At 50.8% G+C, this 21,149-nt stretch overlaps 1 protein-coding gene across 5 annotated transcripts in view; it reads left to right on the forward strand.

Moving 5' to 3' along the window:
- The window catches only part of LOC146009810 (uncharacterized), a 74,852-nt gene that overhangs the window by 46,216 nt on the left and 7,487 nt on the right, over positions 1–21,149 (forward strand). For all 5 annotated transcript variants that reach the window (XM_083150302.1, XM_083150300.1, XM_083150301.1 and 2 more), the window contains 5 exons: positions 16,620–16,693; positions 17,617–17,728; positions 18,288–18,425; positions 19,642–20,097; positions 20,396–20,470. In XM_083150302.1, the coding sequence (XP_083006428.1) occupies positions 16,620–16,693; positions 17,617–17,728; positions 18,288–18,425; positions 19,642–20,097; positions 20,396–20,470 (855 nt within the window). The remainder of the gene's footprint in view (positions 1–16,619; positions 16,694–17,616; positions 17,729–18,287; positions 18,426–19,641; positions 20,098–20,395; positions 20,471–21,149) is intronic.

Genomic DNA, 21,149 nt, shown 5'->3' on the forward strand with positions numbered 1-21,149 from the left:
ATCAGCCCCTATTATACTCCTGCTCTCCCCCTCACATCATGTCACTGTGTTACCAGCCCAGAGATCTGACCAGTCTCCTCCCCGCACTCTCTGGTGTATCTCATACATCAGGAGCCATCAGCCCCTATTATACTCCTGCTCTCCCCCCTCACATCATGTCACTGTGTGTTACCAGCCCAGAGATCTGACCAGTCTCCTCCCCGCACTCTCTGGTGTATCTCATACATCCGGAGCCATCAGCCCCTATTATACCCCTGCTCTCCCCCTCACATCATGTCACTGTGTGTTACCAGCCCAGAGATCTGACCAGTCTCCTCCCCGCACTCTCTGGTGTATCGCTTACATCAGGAGCCATCAGCCCCTATTATACTCCTGCTCTCCCCTCACATCATGTCACTGTGTGTTACCAGCCCAGAGATCTGAACAGTCTCCTCCCGACACTCTCTGGTGTATCTCATACGTCTGGAGCCATCAACCCCTATTATACTCCTGCTCTCCCCCTCACATCATGTCACTGTGTGTTACCAGCCCAGAGATCTGACCAGTCTCCTCCCCGCACTCTCTGGTGTATCTCATACATCAGGTGCCATCAGCCCCTATTATACTCCTGCTCTCCCCCTCACATTATGTCACTGTGTTACCAGCCCAGAGATCTGACCAGTCTCCTCCCCGCACTCTCTGGTGTATCTCATACATCAGGTGCCATCAGCCCCTATTATACACCTGCTCTCCCCCTCACATCATGTCACTGTGTGTTACCAGCCCAGAGATCTGACCAGTCTCCTCCCCGCACTCTCTGGTGTATCTCATACATCAGGAGATATCAGCCCCTATTATACTCCTGCTCTCCCCCTCACATCATGTCACTGTGTGTTACCAGCCCAGAGATCTGACCAGTCTCCTCCTTGCACTCTCTGGTGTATCTCATACATCAGGAGCCATCAGCCCCTATTATACTCCTGCTGTCCCCTCACACCATGTCACTGTGTGTTACCAGCCCAGAGATCTGACCGTCTCCTCCCCGCACTCTCTGGTGTATCTCATACATCAGGAGCCACCAGCCCCTATTATACTCGTGCTCTCCCCCTCACATCATGTCACTGTGTGTTACCAGCCCAGAGATCTGACCGTCTCCTCCCCGCACTATCTGGTGTATCTCATACATCAGGAGCCATCAGCCCCTATTATACTCCTGCTCTCCCCCTCACATCATGTCACTGTGTGTTACCAGCCCAGAGATCTGACCGTTCTCCTCCCCACACTCTCTGGTGTATCTCATACATCAGGAGCCATCAGACCCTATTATACTCCTGCTCTGCCCCTCACATCCTGTCACTGTGTGTTACCAGCCCAGAGATCTGACCAGTCTCCTCCCCGCACTCTCTGGTGTATCTCATACATCAGGAGCCATCAGACCCTATTATACTCCTGCTCTGCCCCTCACATCCTGTCACTGTGTGTTACCAGCCCAGAGATCTGACCAGTCTCCTCCCCGCACTCTCTGGTGTATCTCATACATCAGGAACCATCAGCCCCTATTATACTCCTGCTCTCCCCCTCACATCATGTCACTGTGTGTTACCAGCCCAGAGATCTGACCAGTGCCCTCCCCACACTCTCTGGTGTATCTACTATATCAGCAGCCATCAGCCCCTTTTATACTCCTGCTGTCCCCTCACACCATGTCACTGTGTGTTACCAGCCCAGAGATCTGACCGTCTCCTCCCCGCACTCTCTGGTGTATCTCATACATCAGGAGCCACCAGCCCCTATTATACTCCTGCTCTCCCCCTCACATCATGTCACTGTGTGTTACCAGCCCAGAGATCTGACCGTCTCCTCCCCGCACTCTCTGGTGTATCTCATACATCAGGAGCCATCAGCCCCTATTATACTCCTGCTCTCCCCCTCACATCATGTCACTGTGTGTTACCAGCCCAGAGATCTGACCAGTCTCCTCCCTGCACTCTCTGGTGTATCTCATACATCAGGAGCCATCAGACCCTATTATACTCCTGCTCTGCCCCTCACATCCTGTCACTGTGTGTTACCAGCCCAAAGATCTGACCAGTCTCCTCCCCGCACTCTCTGGTGTATCTCATACATCAGGAACCATCAGCCCCTATTATACTCCTGCTCTCCCCCTCACATCATGTCACTGTGTGTTACCAGCCCAGAGATCTGACCAGTGCCCTCCCCACACTCTCTGGTGTATCTCCTATATCAGCAGCCATCAGCCCCTATTATACTCCTGCTCTCCCCTCACATCATGTCACTGTGTGTTACCAGCCCAGAGATCTGAACAGTCTCCTCCCCACACTCTCTGGTGTATCTCATACGTCTGGAACCATCAACCCCTATTATACTCCTGCTCTCCCCCTCACATCATGTCACTGTGTGTTACCAGCCCAGAGATCTGAACAGTCTCCTCCCCACACTCTCTGGTGTATCTCATACATCAGGTGCCATCAGCCCCTATTATACTCCTGCTCTCCACCTCACATCATGTCACTGTGTGTTACCAGCCCAGAGATCTGAACAGTCTCCTCCCTGCACTCTCTGGTGTATCTCATACGTCTGGAGCCATCAACCCCTATTATACTCCTGCTCTCCCCCTCACATCATGTCACTGTGTGTTACCAGCCCAGAGATCTGACCAGTCTCCTCCCCGCACTCTCTGGTGTATCTCATACATCAGGTGCCATCAGCCCCTATTATACTCCTGCTCTCCCCCTCACATTATGTCACTGTGTTACCAGCCCAGAGATCTGACCAGTCTCCTCCCCGCACTCTCTGGTGTATCTCATACATCAGGTGCCATCAGCCCCTATTATACACCTGCTCTCCCCCTCACATCATGTCACTGTGTGTTACCAGCCCAGAGATCTGACCAGTCTCCTCCCCCCACTCTCTGGTGTATCTCATACATCAGGTCCCATCAGCCCCTATTATACTCCTGCTCTCCCCCTCACATCATGTCACTGTGTTACCAGCCCAGAGATCTGACCAGTCTCCTCCCCGCACTCTCTGGTGTATCTCATACATCAGCAGCCGTCAGCCCCTATTATACTCCTGCTCTCCCCTCACATCATGTCACTGTGTGTTACCAGTCTAGAGATCTGACCAGTCTCCTCCCCGCACTCTCTGGTGTATCTCATACATCAGGAGCCATCAGCCCCTATTATACTCCTGCTCTCCCCCTCACATCATGTCACTGTGTTACCAGCCCAGAGATCTGACCAGTCTCCTCCCCGCACTCTCTGGTGTATCTCATACATCAGGAGCCATCAGCCCCTATTATACTCCTGCTCTCCCCCCTCACATCATGTCACTGTGTGTTACCAGCCCAGAGATCTGACCAGTCTCCTCCCCGCACTCTCTGGTGTATCTCATACATCCGGAGCCATCAGCCCCTATTATACCCCTGCTCTCCCCCTCACATCATGTCACTGTGTGTTACCAGCCCAGAGATCTGACCAGTCTCCTCCCCGCACTCTCTGGTGTATCTCATACATCAGGAGCCATCAGCCCCTATTATACTCCTGCTCTCCCCCTCACATCCTGTCACTGTGTGTTACCAGCCCAGAGATCTGACCAGTCTCCTCCCTGCACTCTCTGGTGTATCTCATACATCAGGAGCCATCAGACCCTATTATACTCCTGCTCTGCCCCTCACATCCTGTCACTGTGTGTTACCAGCCCAAAGATCTGACCAGTCTCCTCCCCGCACTCTCTGGTGTATCTCATACATCAGGAACCATCAGCCCCTATTATACTCCTGCTCTCCCCCTCACATCATGTCACTGTGTGTTACCAGCCCAGAGATCTGACCAGTGCCCTCCCCACACTCTCTGGTGTATCTCCTATATCAGCAGCCATCAGCCCCTATTATACTCCTGCTCTCCCCTCACATCATGTCACTGTGTGTTACCAGCCCAGAGATCTGAACAGTCTCCTCCCCACACTCTCTGGTGTATCTCATACGTCTGGAACCATCAACCCCTATTATACTCCTGCTCTCCCCCTCACATCATGTCACTGTGTGTTACCAGCCCAGAGATCTGAACAGTCTCCTCCCCACACTCTCTGGTGTATCTCATACATCAGGTGCCATCAGCCCCTATTATACTCCTGCTCTCCACCTCACATCATGTCACTGTGTGTTACCAGCCCAGAGATCTGAACAGTCTCCTCCCTGCACTCTCTGGTGTATCTCATACGTCTGGAGCCATCAACCCCTATTATACTCCTGCTCTCCCCCTCACATCATGTCACTGTGTGTTACCAGCCCAGAGATCTGACCAGTCTCCTCCCCGCACTCTCTGGTGTATCTCATACATCAGGTGCCATCAGCCCCTATTATACTCCTGCTCTCCCCCTCACATTATGTCACTGTGTTACCAGCCCAGAGATCTGACCAGTCTCCTCCCCGCACTCTCTGGTGTATCTCATACATCAGGTGCCATCAGCCCCTATTATACACCTGCTCTCCCCCTCACATCATGTCACTGTGTGTTACCAGCCCAGAGATCTGACCAGTCTCCTCCCCCCACTCTCTGGTGTATCTCATACATCAGGTCCCATCAGCCCCTATTATACTCCTGCTCTCCCCCTCACATCATGTCACTGTGTTACCAGCCCAGAGATCTGACCAGTCTCCTCCCCGCACTCTCTGGTGTATCTCATACATCAGCAGCCGTCAGCCCCTATTATACTCCTGCTCTCCCCTCACATCATGTCACTGTGTGTTACCAGTCTAGAGATCTGACCAGTCTCCTCCCCGCACTCTCTGGTGTATCTCATACATCAGGAGCCATCAGCCCCTATTATACTCCTGCTCTCCCCCTCACATCATGTCACTGTGTTACCAGCCCAGAGATCTGACCAGTCTCCTCCCCGCACTCTCTGGTGTATCTCATACATCAGGAGCCATCAGCCCCTATTATACTCCTGCTCTCCCCCCTCACATCATGTCACTGTGTGTTACCAGCCCAGAGATCTGACCAGTCTCCTCCCCGCACTCTCTGGTGTATCTCATACATCCGGAGCCATCAGCCCCTATTATACCCCTGCTCTCCCCCTCACATCATGTCACTGTGTGTTACCAGCCCAGAGATCTGACCAGTCTCCTCCCCGCACTCTCTGGTGTATCTCATACATCAGGAGCCATCAGCCCCTATTATACTCCTGCTCTCCCCTCACATCATGTCACTGTGTGTTACCAGCCCAGAGATCTGAACAGTCTCCTCCCGACACTCTCTGGTGTATCTCATACGTCTGGAGCCATCAACCCCTATTATACTCCTGCTCTCCCCCTCACATCATGTCACTGTGTGTTACCAGCCCAGAGATCTGACCAGTCTCCTCCCCGCACTCTCTGGTGTATCTCATACATCAGGTGCCATCAGCCCCTATTATACTCCTGCTCTCCCCCTCACATTATGTCACTGTGTTACCAGCCCAGAGATCTGACCAGTCTCCTCCCCGCACTCTCTGGTGTATCTCATACATCAGGTGCCATCAGCCCCTATTATACACCTGCTCTCCCCCTCACATCATGTCACTGTGTGTTACCAGCCCAGAGATCTGACCAGTCTCCTCCCCGCACTCTCTGGTGTATCTCATACATCAGGAGATATCAGCCCCTATTATACTCCTGCTCTCCCCCTCACATCATGTCACTGTGTGTTACCAGCCCAGAGATCTGACCAGTCTCCTCCTTGCACTCTCTGGTGTATCTCATACATCAGGAGCCATCAGCCCCTATTATACTCCTGCTGTCCCCTCACACCATGTCACTGTGTGTTACCAGCCCAGAGATCTGACCGTCTCCTCCCCGCACTCTCTGGTGTATCTCATACATCAGGAGCCACCAGCCCCTATTATACTCGTGCTCTCCCCCTCACATCATGTCACTGTGTGTTACCAGCCCAGAGATCTGACCGTCTCCTCCCCGCACTATCTGGTGTATCTCATACATCAGGAGCCATCAGCCCCTATTATACTCCTGCTCTCCCCCTCACATCATGTCACTGTGTGTTACCAGCCCAGAGATCTGACCGTTCTCCTCCCCACACTCTCTGGTGTATCTCATACATCAGGAGCCATCAGACCCTATTATACTCCTGCTCTGCCCCTCACATCCTGTCACTGTGTGTTACCAGCCCAGAGATCTGACCAGTCTCCTCCCCGCACTCTCTGGTGTATCTCATACATCAGGAGCCATCAGACCCTATTATACTCCTGCTCTGCCCCTCACATCCTGTCACTGTGTGTTACCAGCCCAGAGATCTGACCAGTCTCCTCCCCGCACTCTCTGGTGTATCTCATACATCAGGAACCATCAGCCCCTATTATACTCCTGCTCTCCCCCTCACATCATGTCACTGTGTGTTACCAGCCCAGAGATCTGACCAGTGCCCTCCCCACACTCTCTGGTGTATCTACTATATCAGCAGCCATCAGCCCCTTTTATACTCCTGCTGTCCCCTCACACCATGTCACTGTGTGTTACCAGCCCAGAGATCTGACCGTCTCCTCCCCGCACTCTCTGGTGTATCTCATACATCAGGAGCCACCAGCCCCTATTATACTCCTGCTCTCCCCCTCACATCATGTCACTGTGTGTTACCAGCCCAGAGATCTGACCGTCTCCTCCCCGCACTCTCTGGTGTATCTCATACATCAGGAGCCATCAGCCCCTATTATACTCCTGCTCTCCCCCTCACATCATGTCACTGTGTGTTACCAGCCCAGAGATCTGACCAGTCTCCTCCCTGCACTCTCTGGTGTATCTCATACATCAGGAGCCATCAGACCCTATTATACTCCTGCTCTGCCCCTCACATCCTGTCACTGTGTGTTACCAGCCCAAAGATCTGACCAGTCTCCTCCCCGCACTCTCTGGTGTATCTCATACATCAGGAACCATCAGCCCCTATTATACTCCTGCTCTCCCCCTCACATCATGTCACTGTGTGTTACCAGCCCAGAGATCTGACCAGTGCCCTCCCCACACTCTCTGGTGTATCTCCTATATCAGCAGCCATCAGCCCCTATTATACTCCTGCTCTCCCCTCACATCATGTCACTGTGTGTTACCAGCCCAGAGATCTGAACAGTCTCCTCCCCACACTCTCTGGTGTATCTCATACGTCTGGAACCATCAACCCCTATTATACTCCTGCTCTCCCCCTCACATCATGTCACTGTGTGTTACCAGCCCAGAGATCTGAACAGTCTCCTCCCCACACTCTCTGGTGTATCTCATACATCAGGTGCCATCAGCCCCTATTATACTCCTGCTCTCCACCTCACATCATGTCACTGTGTGTTACCAGCCCAGAGATCTGAACAGTCTCCTCCCTGCACTCTCTGGTGTATCTCATACGTCTGGAGCCATCAACCCCTATTATACTCCTGCTCTCCCCCTCACATCATGTCACTGTGTGTTACCAGCCCAGAGATCTGACCAGTCTCCTCCCCGCACTCTCTGGTGTATCTCATACATCAGGTGCCATCAGCCCCTATTATACTCCTGCTCTCCCCCTCACATTATGTCACTGTGTTACCAGCCCAGAGATCTGACCAGTCTCCTCCCCGCACTCTCTGGTGTATCTCATACATCAGGTGCCATCAGCCCCTATTATACACCTGCTCTCCCCCTCACATCATGTCACTGTGTGTTACCAGCCCAGAGATCTGACCAGTCTCCTCCCCCCACTCTCTGGTGTATCTCATACATCAGGTCCCATCAGCCCCTATTATACTCCTGCTCTCCCCCTCACATCATGTCACTGTGTTACCAGCCCAGAGATCTGACCAGTCTCCTCCCCGCACTCTCTGGTGTATCTCATACATCAGCAGCCGTCAGCCCCTATTATACTCCTGCTCTCCCCTCACATCATGTCACTGTGTGTTACCAGTCTAGAGATCTGACCAGTCTCCTCCCCGCACTCTCAGGTGTATCTCATACATCAGGAGCCATCAGCCCCTATTATACTCCTGCTCTCCCCCTCACATCATGTCACTGTGTTACCAGCCCAGAGATCTGACCAGTCTCCTCCCCGCACTCTCTGGTGTATCTCATACATCAGGAGCCATCAGCCCCTATTATACTCCTGCTCTCCCCCCTCACATCATGTCACTGTGTGTTACCAGCCCAGAGATCTGACCAGTCTCCTCCCCGCACTCTCTGGTGTATCTCATACATCCGGAGCCATCAGCCCCTATTATACCCCTGCTCTCCCCCTCACATCATGTCACTGTGTGTTACCAGCCCAGAGATCTGACCAGTCTCCTCCCCGCACTCTCTGGTGTATCTCATACATCAGGAGCCATCAGCCCCTATTATACTCCTGCTCTCCCCTCACATCATGTCACTGTGTGTTACCAGCCCAGAGATCTGAACAGTCTCCTCCCGACACTCTCTGGTGTATCTCATACGTCTGGAGCCATCAACCCCTATTATACTCCTGCTCTCCCCCTCACATCATGTCACTGTGTGTTACCAGCCCAGAGATCTGACCAGTCTCCTCCCCGCACTCTCTGGTGTATCTCATACATCAGGTGCCATCAGCCCCTATTATACTCCTGCTCTCCCCCTCACATTATGTCACTGTGTTACCAGCCCAGAGATCTGACCAGTCTCCTCCCCGCACTCTCTGGTGTATCTCATACATCAGGTGCCATCAGCCCCTATTATACACCTGCTCTCCCCCTCACATCATGTCACTGTGTGTTACCAGCCCAGAGATCTGACCAGTCTCCTCCCCGCACTCTCTGGTGTATCTCATACATCAGGAGATATCAGCCCCTATTATACTCCTGCTCTCCCCCTCACATCATGTCACTGTGTGTTACCAGCCCAGAGATCTGACCAGTCTCCTCCCTGCACTCTCTGGTGTATCTCATACATCAGGAGCCATCAGCCCCTATTATACTCCTGCTGTCCCCTCACACCATGTCACTGTGTGTTACCAGCCCAGAGATCTGACCGTCTCCTCCCCGCACTCTCTGGTGTATCTCATACATCAGGAGCCACCAGCCCCTATTATACTCGTGCTCTCCCCCTCACATCATGTCACTGTGTGTTACCAGCCCAGAGATCTGACCGTCTCCTCCCCGCACTATCTGGTGTATCTCATACATCAGGAGCCATCAGCCCCTATTATACTCCTGCTCTCCCCCTCACATCATGTCACTGTGTGTTACCAGCCCAGAGATCTGACCGTTCTCCTCCCCACACTCTCTGGTGTATCTCATACATCAGGAGCCATCAGACCCTATTATACTCCTGCTCTGCCCCTCACATCCTGTCACTGTGTGTTACCAGCCCAGAGATCTGACCAGTCTCCTCCCCGCACTCTCTGGTGTATCTCATACATCAGGAGCCATCAGACCCTATTATACTCCTGCTCTGCCCCTCACATCCTGTCACTGTGTGTTACCAGCCCAGAGATCTGACCAGTCTCCTCCCCGCACTCTCTGGTGTATCTCATACATCAGGAACCATCAGCCCCTATTATACTCCTGCTCTCCCCCTCACATCATGTCACTGTGTGTTACCAGCCCAGAGATCTGACCAGTGCCCTCCCCACACTCTCTGGTGTATCTACTATATCAGCAGCCATCAGCCCCTATTATACTCCTGCTGTCCCCTCACACCATGTCACTGTGTGTTACCAGCCCAGAGATCTGACCGTCTCCTCCCCGCACTCTCTGGTGTATCTCATACATCAGGAGCCACCAGCCCCTATTATACTCCTGCTCTCTCCCTCACATCATGTCACTGTGTGTTACCAGCCCAGAGATCTGACCGTCTCCTCCCCGCACTCTCTGGTGTATCTCATACATCAGGAGCCATCAGCCCCTATTATACTCCTGCTCTCCCCCTCACATCATGTCACTGTGTGTTACCAGCCCAGAGATCTGACCAGTCTCCTCCCTGCACTCTCTGGTGTATCTCATACATCAGGAGCCATCAGACCCTATTATACTCCTGCTCTGCCCCTCACATCCTGTCACTGTGTGTTACCAGCCCAGAGATCTGACCAGTCTCCTCCCCGCACTCTCTGGTGTATCTCATACATCAGGAACCATCAGCCCCTATTATACTCCTGCTCTCCCCCTCACATCATGTCACTGTGTGTTACCAGCCCAGAGATCTGACCAGTGCCCTCCCCACACTCTCTGGTGTATCTCCTATATCAGCAGCCATCAGCCCCTATTATACTCCTGCTCTCCCCTCACATCATGTCACTGTGTGTTACCAGCCCAGAGATCTGAACAGTCTCCTCCCCACACTCTCTGGTGTATCTCATACGTCTGGAACCATCAACCCCTATTATACTCCTGCTCTCCCCCTCACATCATGTCACTGTGTGTTACCAGCCCAGAGATCTGACCAGTCTCCTCCGCGCACTCTCTGGTGTATCTCATACATCAGGAGCCATCAGCCCCTATTATACTCCTGCTCTCCCCCTCACATCATGTCACTGTAGGTTACCAGCCCAGAGATCTGACCAGTCTCCTCCCCGCACTCTCTGGTGTATCTCATACATCAGGAGCCATCAGCCCCTATTATACTCCTGCTCTCCCCTCACATCATGTCACTGTGTGTTACCAGCCCAGAGATCTGACCAGTCTCCTCCCCGCACTCTCTGGTGTATCTCATACATCAGGAGCCAGCAGCCTTATTATACTCCTGCTCTCCCCCTCACATCATGTCACTGTGTGTTACCGGCCCAGAGATCTGACCAGTCTCCTCCCCGCACTCTCTGGTGTATCTCATACATCAGGAGCCATCAGCCCCTATTATACTCCTGCTCTCCCCCTCACATCATGTCACTGTGTGTTACCAGCCCAGAGATCTGAACAGTCTCCTCCCCACACTCTCTGGTGTATCTCATACATCAGGTGCCATCAGCCCCTATTATACTCCTGCTCTCCACCTCACATCATGTCACTGTGTGTTACCAGCCCAGAGATCTGAACAGTCTCCTCCCTGCACTCTCTGGTGTATCTCATACGTCTGGAGCCATCAACCCCTATTATACTCCTGCTCTCCCCCTCACATCATGTCACTGTGTGTTACCAGCCCAGAGATCTGACCAGTCTCCTCCCCGCACTCTCTGGTGTATCTCATACATCAGGTGCCATCAGCCCCTATTATACTCCTGCTCTCCCCCTCACATTATGTCACTGTGTTACCAGCCCAGAGATCTGACCAGTCTCCTCCCCGCACTCTCTGGTGTATCTCATACATCAGGTGCCATCAGCCCCTATTATACACCTGCTCTCCCCCTCACATCATGTCACTGTGTGTTACCAGCCCAGAGATCTGACCAGTCTCCTCCCCCCACTCTCTGGTGTATCTCATACATCAGGTCCCATCAGCCCCTATTATACTCCTGCTCTCCCCCTCACATCATGTCACTGTGTGTTACCAGCCCAGAGATCTGACCAGTCTCCTCCCTGTACTCTCTGGTGTATCTCATACATCAGGAGCCACCAGCCCCTATTATACTCCTGCTCTCCCCTCACATCATGTCACTGTGTGTTACCAGCCCAGAGATCTGACCAGTCTCCTCCCCGCACTCTCTGGTGTATTACATACATCAGGAGCCATCAGCCCCTATTATACTCCTGCTCTCCCCCTCACATCATGTCACTGTGTGTTACTAGCCCAGAGATCTGACCAGTCTCCTCCCCGCACTCTCTGGTGTATCTCATACATCAGGAGCCATCAGACGCTATTATACTCCTGCTCTCCCCCTCACATCATGTCACTGTGTGTTATCAGCCCAGAGATCTTACCAGTCTCCTCCCCACACACTCTGGTGTATCTCATACATCAGGAGCCATCAGCCCCTATTATACTCCTGCTCTCCCACTTACATCATGTCACTGTGTGTTACCAGCCCAGAGATCTGACCAGTCTCCTCCCCACACACTCTGGTGTATCTCATACATCAGGAGCCATCAGCCCCTATTATACTCCTGCTCTCCTCTTCACATCATGTCACTGTGTTACCAGCCCAGAGATCTGACCAGTCTCCTCCCGCACTCTCTGGTGTATCTCATACATCAGGAGCCATCAGCCCCTATTATACTCCTGCTCTCCCCCTCACATCATGTCACTGTGTGTTACCAGCCCAGAGATCTGACCAGTCTCCTCCCCGCACTCTCTGGTGTATCTCATACATCAGGAGCCATCAGCCCCTATTATACTCCTGCTCTCCCCCTCACATCATGTCACTGTGTTACCAGCCCAGAGATCTGACCAGTCTCCTCCCCGCACTCTCTGGTGTTTCTCATACATCAACAGCCATCAACCCCTATTATACTCCTGCTCTCCCCTCACATCATGTCACTGTGTGTTACCAGCCCAGAGATCTGACCAGTCTCCTCCCCACACTCTCTGGTGTATCTCATACATCAGGAGCCATCAGCCCCTATTATACTCCTGCTCTCCCCCTCACATCATGTCACTGTGTGTTACCAGCTCAGAGATCTGACCAGTCTCCTCCCCGCACTCTCTGGTGTATCTCATACATCAAAGAGCCATCAGGCCCTATTATACTCCTGCTCTCCCCCTCACATCATGTCACTGTGTGTTACCAGCCCAGAGATCTGACCAGTCTCCTCCCCGCACTCTCTGGTGTATCTCATACATCAGCAGCCATCAGCCCCTATTATACTCCTGCTCTCCCCCTCACATCATGTCACTGTGTGTTACCAGCCCAGAGATCTGAACAGTCTCCTCCCCACACTCTCTGGTGTATCTCATACATCAGGTGCCATCAGCCCCTATTATACTCCTGCTCTCCACCTCACATCATGTCACTGTGTGTTACCAGCCCAGAGATCTGACCAGTCTCCTCCCTGCACTCTCTGGTGTATCTCATACGTCTGGAGCCATCAACCCCTATTATACTCCTGCTCTCCCCCTCACATCATGTCACTGTGTGTTACCAGCCCAGAGATCTGACCAGTCTCCTCCCCGCACTCTCTGGTGTATCTCATACATCAGGTGCCATCAGCCCCTATTATACTCCTGCTCTCCCCCTCACATTATGTCACTGTGTTACCAGCCCAGAGATCTGTCCAGTCTCCTCCCCGCACTCTCTGGTGTATCTCATACATCAGGTGCCATCAGCCCCTATTATACACCTGCTCTCCCCCTCACATCATGTCACTGTGTGTTACCAGCCCAGAGATCTGACCAGTCTCCTCCCCCCACTCTCTGGTGTATCTCATACATCAGGTCCCATCAGCCCCTATTATACTCCTGCTCTCCCCCTCACATCATGTCACTGTGTGTTACCAGCCCAGAGATCTGACCAGTCTCCTCCCTGTACTCTCTGGTGTATCTCATACATCAGGAGCCATCAGCCCCTATTATACTCCTGCTCTCCCCTCACATTATGTCACTGTGTGTTACCAGCCCAGAGATCTGACCAGTCTCCTCCCCGCACTCTCTGGTGTATTACATACATCAGGAGCCATCAGCCCCTATTATACTCCTGCTCTCCCCCTCACATCATGTCACTGTGTGTTACTAGCCCAGAGATCTGACCAGTCTACTCTCCGCACTCTCTGGTGTATCTCATACATCAGGAGCCATCAGACGCTATTATACTCCTGCTCTCCCCCTCACATCATGTCACTGTGTGTTACCAGCCCAGAGATCTTACCAGTCTCCTCCCCACACACTCTGGTGTATCTCATACATCAGGAGCCATCAGCCCCTATTATACTCCTGCTCTCCCACTTACATCATGTCACTGTGTGTTACCAGCCCAGAGATCTGACCAGTCTCCTCCCCGCACTCTCTGGTGTATTACATACATCAGGAGCCATCAGCCCCTATTATACTCCTGCTCTCCCCCTCACATCATGTCACTGTGTGTTACTAGCCCAGAGATCTGACCAGTCTCCTCCCCGCACTCTCTGGTGTATCTCATACATCAGGAGCCATCAGACGCTATTATACTCCTGCTCTCCCCCTCACATCATGTCACTGTGTGTTATCAGCCCAGAGATCTTACCAGTCTCCTCCCCACACACTCTGGTGTATCTCATACATCAGGAGCCATCAGCCCCTATTATACTCCTGCTCTCCCACTTACATCATGTCACTGTGTGTTACCAGCCCAGAGATCTGACCAGTCTCCTCCCCACACACTCTGGTGTATCTCATACATCAGGAGCCATCAGCCCCTATTATACTCCTGCTCTCCTCTTCACATCATGTCACTGTGTTACCAGCCCAGAGATCTGACCAGTCTCCTCCCGCACTCTCTGGTGTATCTCATACATCAGGAGCCATCAGCCCCTATTATACTCCTGCTCTCCCCCTCACATCATGTCACTGTGTGTTACCAGCCCAGAGATCTGACCAGTCTCCTCCCCGCACTCTCTGGTGTATCTCATACATCAGGAGCCATCAGCCCCTATTATACTCCTGCTCTCCCCCTCACATCATGTCACTGTGTTACCAGCCCAGAGATCTGACCAGTCTCCTCCCCGCACTCTCTGGTGTTTCTCATACATCAACAGCCATCAACCCCTATTATACTCCTGCTCTCCCCTCACATCATGTCACTGTGTGTTACCAGCCCAGAGATCTGACCAGTCTCCTCCCCACACTCTCTGGTGTATCTCATACATCAGGAGCCATCAGCCCCTATTATACTCCTGCTCTCCCCCTCACATCATGTCACTGTGTGTTACCAGCTCAGAGATCTGACCAGTCTCCTCCCCGCACTCTCTGGTGTATCTCATACATCAGGAGCCATCAGGCCCTATTATACTCCTGCTCTCCCCCTCACATCATGTCACTGTGTGTTACCAGCCCAGAGATCTGACCAGTCTCCTCCCCGCACTCTCTGGTGTATCTCATACATCAGCAGCCATCAGCCCCTATTATACTCCTGCTCTCCCCCTCACATCATGTCACTGTGTGTTACCAGCCCAGAGATCTGAACAGTCTCCTCCCCACACTCTCTGGTGTATCTCATACATCAGGTGCCATCAGCCCCTATTATACTCCTGCTCTCCACCTCACATCATGTCACTGTGTGTTACCAGCCCAGAGATCTGACCAGTCTCCTCCCTGCACTCTCTGGTGTATCTCATACGTCTGGAGCCATCAACCCCTATTATACTCCTGCTCTCCCCCTCACATCATGTCACTGTGTGTTACCAGCCCAGAGATCTGACCAGTCTCCTCCCCGCACTCTCTGGTGTATCTCATACATCAGGTGCCATCAGCCCCTATTATACTCCTGCTCTCCCCCTCACATTATGTCACTGTGTTACCAGCCCAGAGATCTGTCCAGTCTCCTCCCCGCACTCTCTGGTGTATCTCATACATCAGGTGCCATCAGCCCCTATTATACACCTGCTCTCCCCCTCACATCATGTCACTGTGTGTTACCAGCCCAGAGATCTGACCAGTCTCCTCCCCCCACTCTCTGGTGTATCTCATACATCAGGTCCCATCAGCCCCTATTATACTCCTGCTCTCCCCCTCACATCATGTCACTGTGTGTTACCAGCCCAGAGATCTGACCAGTCTCCTCCCTGTACTCTCTGGTGTATCTCATACATCAGGAGCCATCAGCCCCTATTATACTCCTGCTCTCCCCTCACATTATGTCACTGTGTGTTACCAGCCCAGAGATCTGACCAGTCTCCTCCCCGCACTCTCTGGTGTATTACATACATCAGGAGCCATCAGCCCCTATTATACTCCTGCTCTCCCCCTCACATCATGTCACTGTGTGTTACTAGCCCAGAGATCTGACCAGTCTACTCTCCGCACTCTCTGGTGTATCTCATACATCAGGAGCCATCAGACGCTATTATACTCCTGCTCTCCCCCTCACATCATGTCACTGTGTGTTACCAGCCCAGAGATCTTACCAGTCTCCTCCCCACACACTCTGGTGTATCTCATACATCAGGAGCCATCAGCCCCTATTATACTCCTGCTCTCCCACTTACATCATGTCACTGTGTGTTACCAGCCCAGAGATCTGACCAGTCTCCTCCCTGCACTCTCTGGTGTATCTCATACATCAGGAGCCATCAGCCCCTATTATACTCCTGCTCTCCTCCTCACATCATGTCACTGTGTGTTACCAGCCCAGAGATCTGACCAGTCTCCTCCCCGCACTCTCTGGTGTATCTCATACATCAGCAGCCATCAGCCCCTATTATACTCCTGCTCTCCCCCTCACATCATGTCACTGTGTGTTACCAGCCCAGAGATCTGACCAGTCTCCTCCCCGCACTCTCTGGTGTATCTCATACATCAGGAGACATCAGCCCCTATTATACTCCTGCTCTCCCCCTCACATCATGTCACTGTGTGTTACCAGCCCAGAGATCTGACCAGTCTCCTCCCCGCACTCTCTGGTGTATCTCATACATCAGCAGCCATCAGTCCCTATTATACTCCTGCTCTCCCCCTCACATCATGTCACTGTGTTACCAGCCCAGAGATCTGACCAGTCTCCTCCCCGCACTCTCTGGTGTATCTCCTACATCAGGAGCCATCAGCCCCTATTATACTCCTGCTCTCCCCCTCACATCATGTGTGTCTTCTACAGATGGGTCCAGTAACAGAAATACCCCAGAGAGAGTACTCCGTCCTCGGTATCACCGGATCCCACAAGGATATCAGGTTGGTGGAATATAGTTTATCACCTGTGTGTTTTATAATTCCCCTTCCACATTGCAACTAATTACCGGGTTCATGCAGGTTTCTTGCCGGTTCAACCCGGTCATTTAAAAAAAAATAATAATTGAGTTTTGTAGTTTAAACAAAAACAGAAACAACATAAAGTAAATACAGAATATATTTCGGCTAGAGTGTATATATAAAGGCATCATAAAAATATCTTCACAAATAAGGATATAAGGGGACAAAAAACAAAACATAGGATAATGGTCAAACCCAAAATTTTCAGTGCATACCTACGGCACCTCGACCACCCGAAGGCGCCATTCGGGTGTAACAGACGCGACTAGGAGCATATGTCAGAATTATGTATAATCATAGGTACATAGATATAGACATATATAATCGAGAAAAAAGCAGAATATTCCACCAGGATAGACACATACACCTGGCCGTCTAGCTAATAAATCAAACCGCCAACTTGGTTATTCCTTTATCCCTAAAAAAATAATATACCCCCCACCCTGTATAACCTCACCCCCAACTAAGGTAAACCTGGATCCCCATAACTCCATTTTAGACTATACTAACTTAATTAACTGAACTGGGTAATAGGTTACTTACCGGTTCGTTGCCGTGTGTGATCGGGTTAAACGTTCACACTATGGAGGAGGCGGCACTTGGAGCAGCACCAGCTCTATGTGCTGCCTTCTCCCCTGCCCCCAATGCCGCTCCGCCGCGACCCCCACATGACATCAGCAAACAGACCGCACATGCAGAGTCGCACCGGGACTGAACCGCTTCAAAGTCCCGGTGCGACCCTGCGTTTGCGGTCTGAAAGCGGTATTAGCTGAATGTATTTTATTTAATCCCAATGAAATGAGATACGATGGAAATATTATTTTACTGTTTTCTTTCTTATGTAGAGTGAGCGTATGATTAATATAAAGATTGAAGATCTAGAGGACGAGGAAGCGATGTATATGAGGCGCGGTCAGCAGTGTAAGGAGGAGGCGATCCCTACAGTTATCAACCCATGTGAGTAGTAAAATAAAAAAAAGTCCCTTATTCTTCTTGCTCAGTCACTAGCGGCACGGATGGTGTAGTGGTCAGCATCACTGAGGTCATAGGTACAGTTCCGTCCAAGATGAACATAACTGTGTGGAGTTTGTATATTCTCCCCGGACTTGAGCATGGCATCTATTCAGGAAGCCCACACTGTTTTGTAGAGCAGAGTAGTGGAGATCAAGCGGTGTATATGTGACACTATGGGTTCTAGAACATCCAAGTGTTTATGGCTGATATGTAATACAGTTATTGGCTAGACACGGATAATAAAACCATTGACGGTATCGCTGGCTGATTCCCGTCCTCTGCCAGCCAATATATCGCTGGTATCTGCATTGCCCAGTGTCGCCCAGCATTTGTTAGTGGCTGGGGCCAGGCAATGCGATTGGCTATGTGGTCTTGTTACGGTTTATGCCACCGATTGGATCTGAGCGTGCGTTTCTACCTGGCAGAAGATAGCGGTAGCTTGCGGACAGGGATGAGCGCCCAGATTCGTAAAAACCTGACGTTGTGATAAATTTATTTCCAGATTTTAAAACGGAAGATGATAGCATGGCGGCGGAATACCAGGGAGAGAACAGCATGGCACTATATATGCATCCAGCGCACCACGCCGCCGAGTTATCGTCCAATCTCTGGAATCACGGAGAGTCCTCGGATAATTCAGGTGATACCATATTTTCCAGAGGGTCTTAAAAGGACGTAAATCCCGTCTTGTTATATGTGAGAGAGGTCACGTGGGAGGGGGGGTGGTTATAGGAGAGGGGGTTACATGCTTGTTGCCAACAGGGTTACATGCTCTTTGCCAGGGGGCTACTGCTTAGAGCACACAAGCACTTTCAGAATCCTTCCTCCACAGACACTAGAGTTCTAGTAGAACCATTAATGTTTGTCTCTTAGAATATGATGGCCATTTTTGAGAGGCCACATGGAAACAACAAAGACCCAATTCACCCCTGCCGTTCTGCGCCCCCCTATGACCCAGTGGTCCAGCCTGATCACCTTATTGGTTGATCAGGCGCTTGTTTTCAGAGTCTGTAATTAAAGATGGGAGGTAGTTCATACATTGATTCTCGTCATCTGTTGTCCTCTCACTGGGAATTATCAGAAGCTACAGTAGGGTGAGCCTGCAGTTCTACGTGGTGGTTTTGTACAGGTCTAGGCGTTGTTGGGTGGGTCAGGATAGGTCTCATTCTAGGAAGATCTAAGCGCTTTCAACCTACATATTTGAAAATAAGATTGCATTTTGCAGATGAAGTGGTCTATATGGCGGAGGCAACATCGAGAACCTTCCCATACATTCCAAAGATCCCCAGACTAGTTTGAGACCTACTTCATGGCTTAGAAAACCCTTTGTGATGAACCAAAGATTTCACATTTTGGTTCATGGCTCCATAAGAGCTTCTTTAAGTCCACAGTAGACTCTGGTGTTGCCTTATGGCCCAGGTTGGCCTCTTTAATTTTTCAACCCATTACGTTCTCCCCGAGAAGGACCATTCTTTATAAATGGACTTTGACTCCTTAAATGTCAATAAAAATTGAGGTTTGTTCCATATTTGATCGGCAGTGTACCTTCGACGAATCCAGACATTCTTTGGCTAGCTAGTTGATTCATCATCTCGGTTGTTCATCATAAGATCCTCTACAACCTTCTCTTTGATGCAGAAATAGGACATTGATTGAATTGGCTTCTTTCATGGACAAGAGAAGTGGTGGTTCAACGACATTGGTCACAGAAGACTGATGGCCGGTGTCATGTGGTTTATAGATAAAGGTCTTCTGGTCTTCAGCTGCCCCCAGATGTATTTGTAAATGTAGAGTAAAAGTTGTTTATATAATTAAAAAATGTGTAACATATATTTTTTTAATTGGTATATTTTAAGGAGGCCCCACATTCAGGAAACACAGCTTACACGAGACTGAAGATGATGGTGATGACGGGGAGGCCGAAGAGGGCAGCAGCACATCCCGAGCACCCAGGTTTTCAGAAGAAGAGAACGAGATTCTGGTAGAAGGCGTGCTGAGGAACTACGAGGTACTGCTAGGCAGTCTGTCCCAGCAGACCTCCCACAAGGCAAAGACCGCCATCTGGAAGGAAATAGCCAGCGCCGTCTCCACCCAAGGGGTCCAGCCGCGCTCCATAGAGATCTGCAAGAAAAGATATCGGGATTGCAAGCGGATCACGAAAAACAAGATGGGCCGGGTGGACAAACATGCCAAGGACACAGGCGGAGGTGAACTGCGGCTCATCTTCAAGACGTGGGAAGAAAGGGTTAGGCAGCACCTTGCTCGTGAGGTGGAGGGTGGAGCGGAAACCTCATTCACCGCAACTTCACAGGGTGAGATAACAAACATGGACTTGAGGTACTTGTATATCCCAAAGCAGCCACAATGCGGTGGTATTCCGTAGACTTTACTGAATCGGTGAAACTCTCATTCGGAAAGCTGATGTTTCAGACCAGTCTTTTAACCCTGAGGAATAGAATGTTTTGGTAGTGAAATGTTGGCTTTACGGGTTAGAGGTTCACTAAAGAAGTCTATGGAGTGCTGCCTCATCTTTGCTGCTTTGGACTATTGTATCGGTGTAATCTAATATCTATCTATATATAATTAATTCTATCTTAATACTTTATATAGAGTGTGCATCTACTCGATCGTTGGATTTACAGAAGAGGAAGGCGCCACCTAAGGAAGTGCAAAAAAAGAAGGAAGGTAATGATCTCAATAGAGATATTGAAATGCCCTAAGATAAAGGACAGATTGTCAGAAGAGAGGAAGTGAGGGAGCCAGGAAGCAAAGTCATCGAATTTAGAGGGCGTTCTTGGGGGATGGAGGTAATTGACAGGAAGTGACAGGAAGTTGAGGATTAGCAGGTTGGAACTGATGTATAGCATGGACCTCATATAAAGAGAATCTAAGGAATGGTTCTGGGGGTAGGAGTAACCGGAGGACAAAAAGACTTCAACACCACCACCGTGGATCGGGTGTGTGGGGGTGTATGTGATGCCCCTTGTAGAGGAGCAGCTGGAGAAGTGATGTTGTATGGGGTAATCCAGGTTTCTGTTATGGCTTGGAGATGGAAGAAGTTGGAGATGAAGAGGTCATGGGTGGGCATTCCATAGGGCACAGGAGAGCGGGAGAGATGTGAATGAGATCATATGGCATGGTGTAGTGTGTATGTATGTGACCCCATTCCTAGAAATGTTACACAGGTCATCTAAAGAAGTTCCAATAACAAATCGCGTAAATATTACGTTCAAGATCCTTTATATTTGAGTAGACAATATACCTGCATTATACATAAATTGTATAGATTATTTTTTTGGGTATTTTTTTTTTAAGCAAAGATTTTTATTGGGGTTGACCAGTTGTAGCATATACAATAATGCAG

The sequence above is a fragment of the Crinia signifera genome, chromosome 6, assembly GCF_055691185.1.
Source record: "Crinia signifera chromosome 6, ASM5569118v1, whole genome shotgun sequence".
Taxonomy (NCBI): Eukaryota; Metazoa; Chordata; class Amphibia; order Anura; family Myobatrachidae; genus Crinia; species Crinia signifera.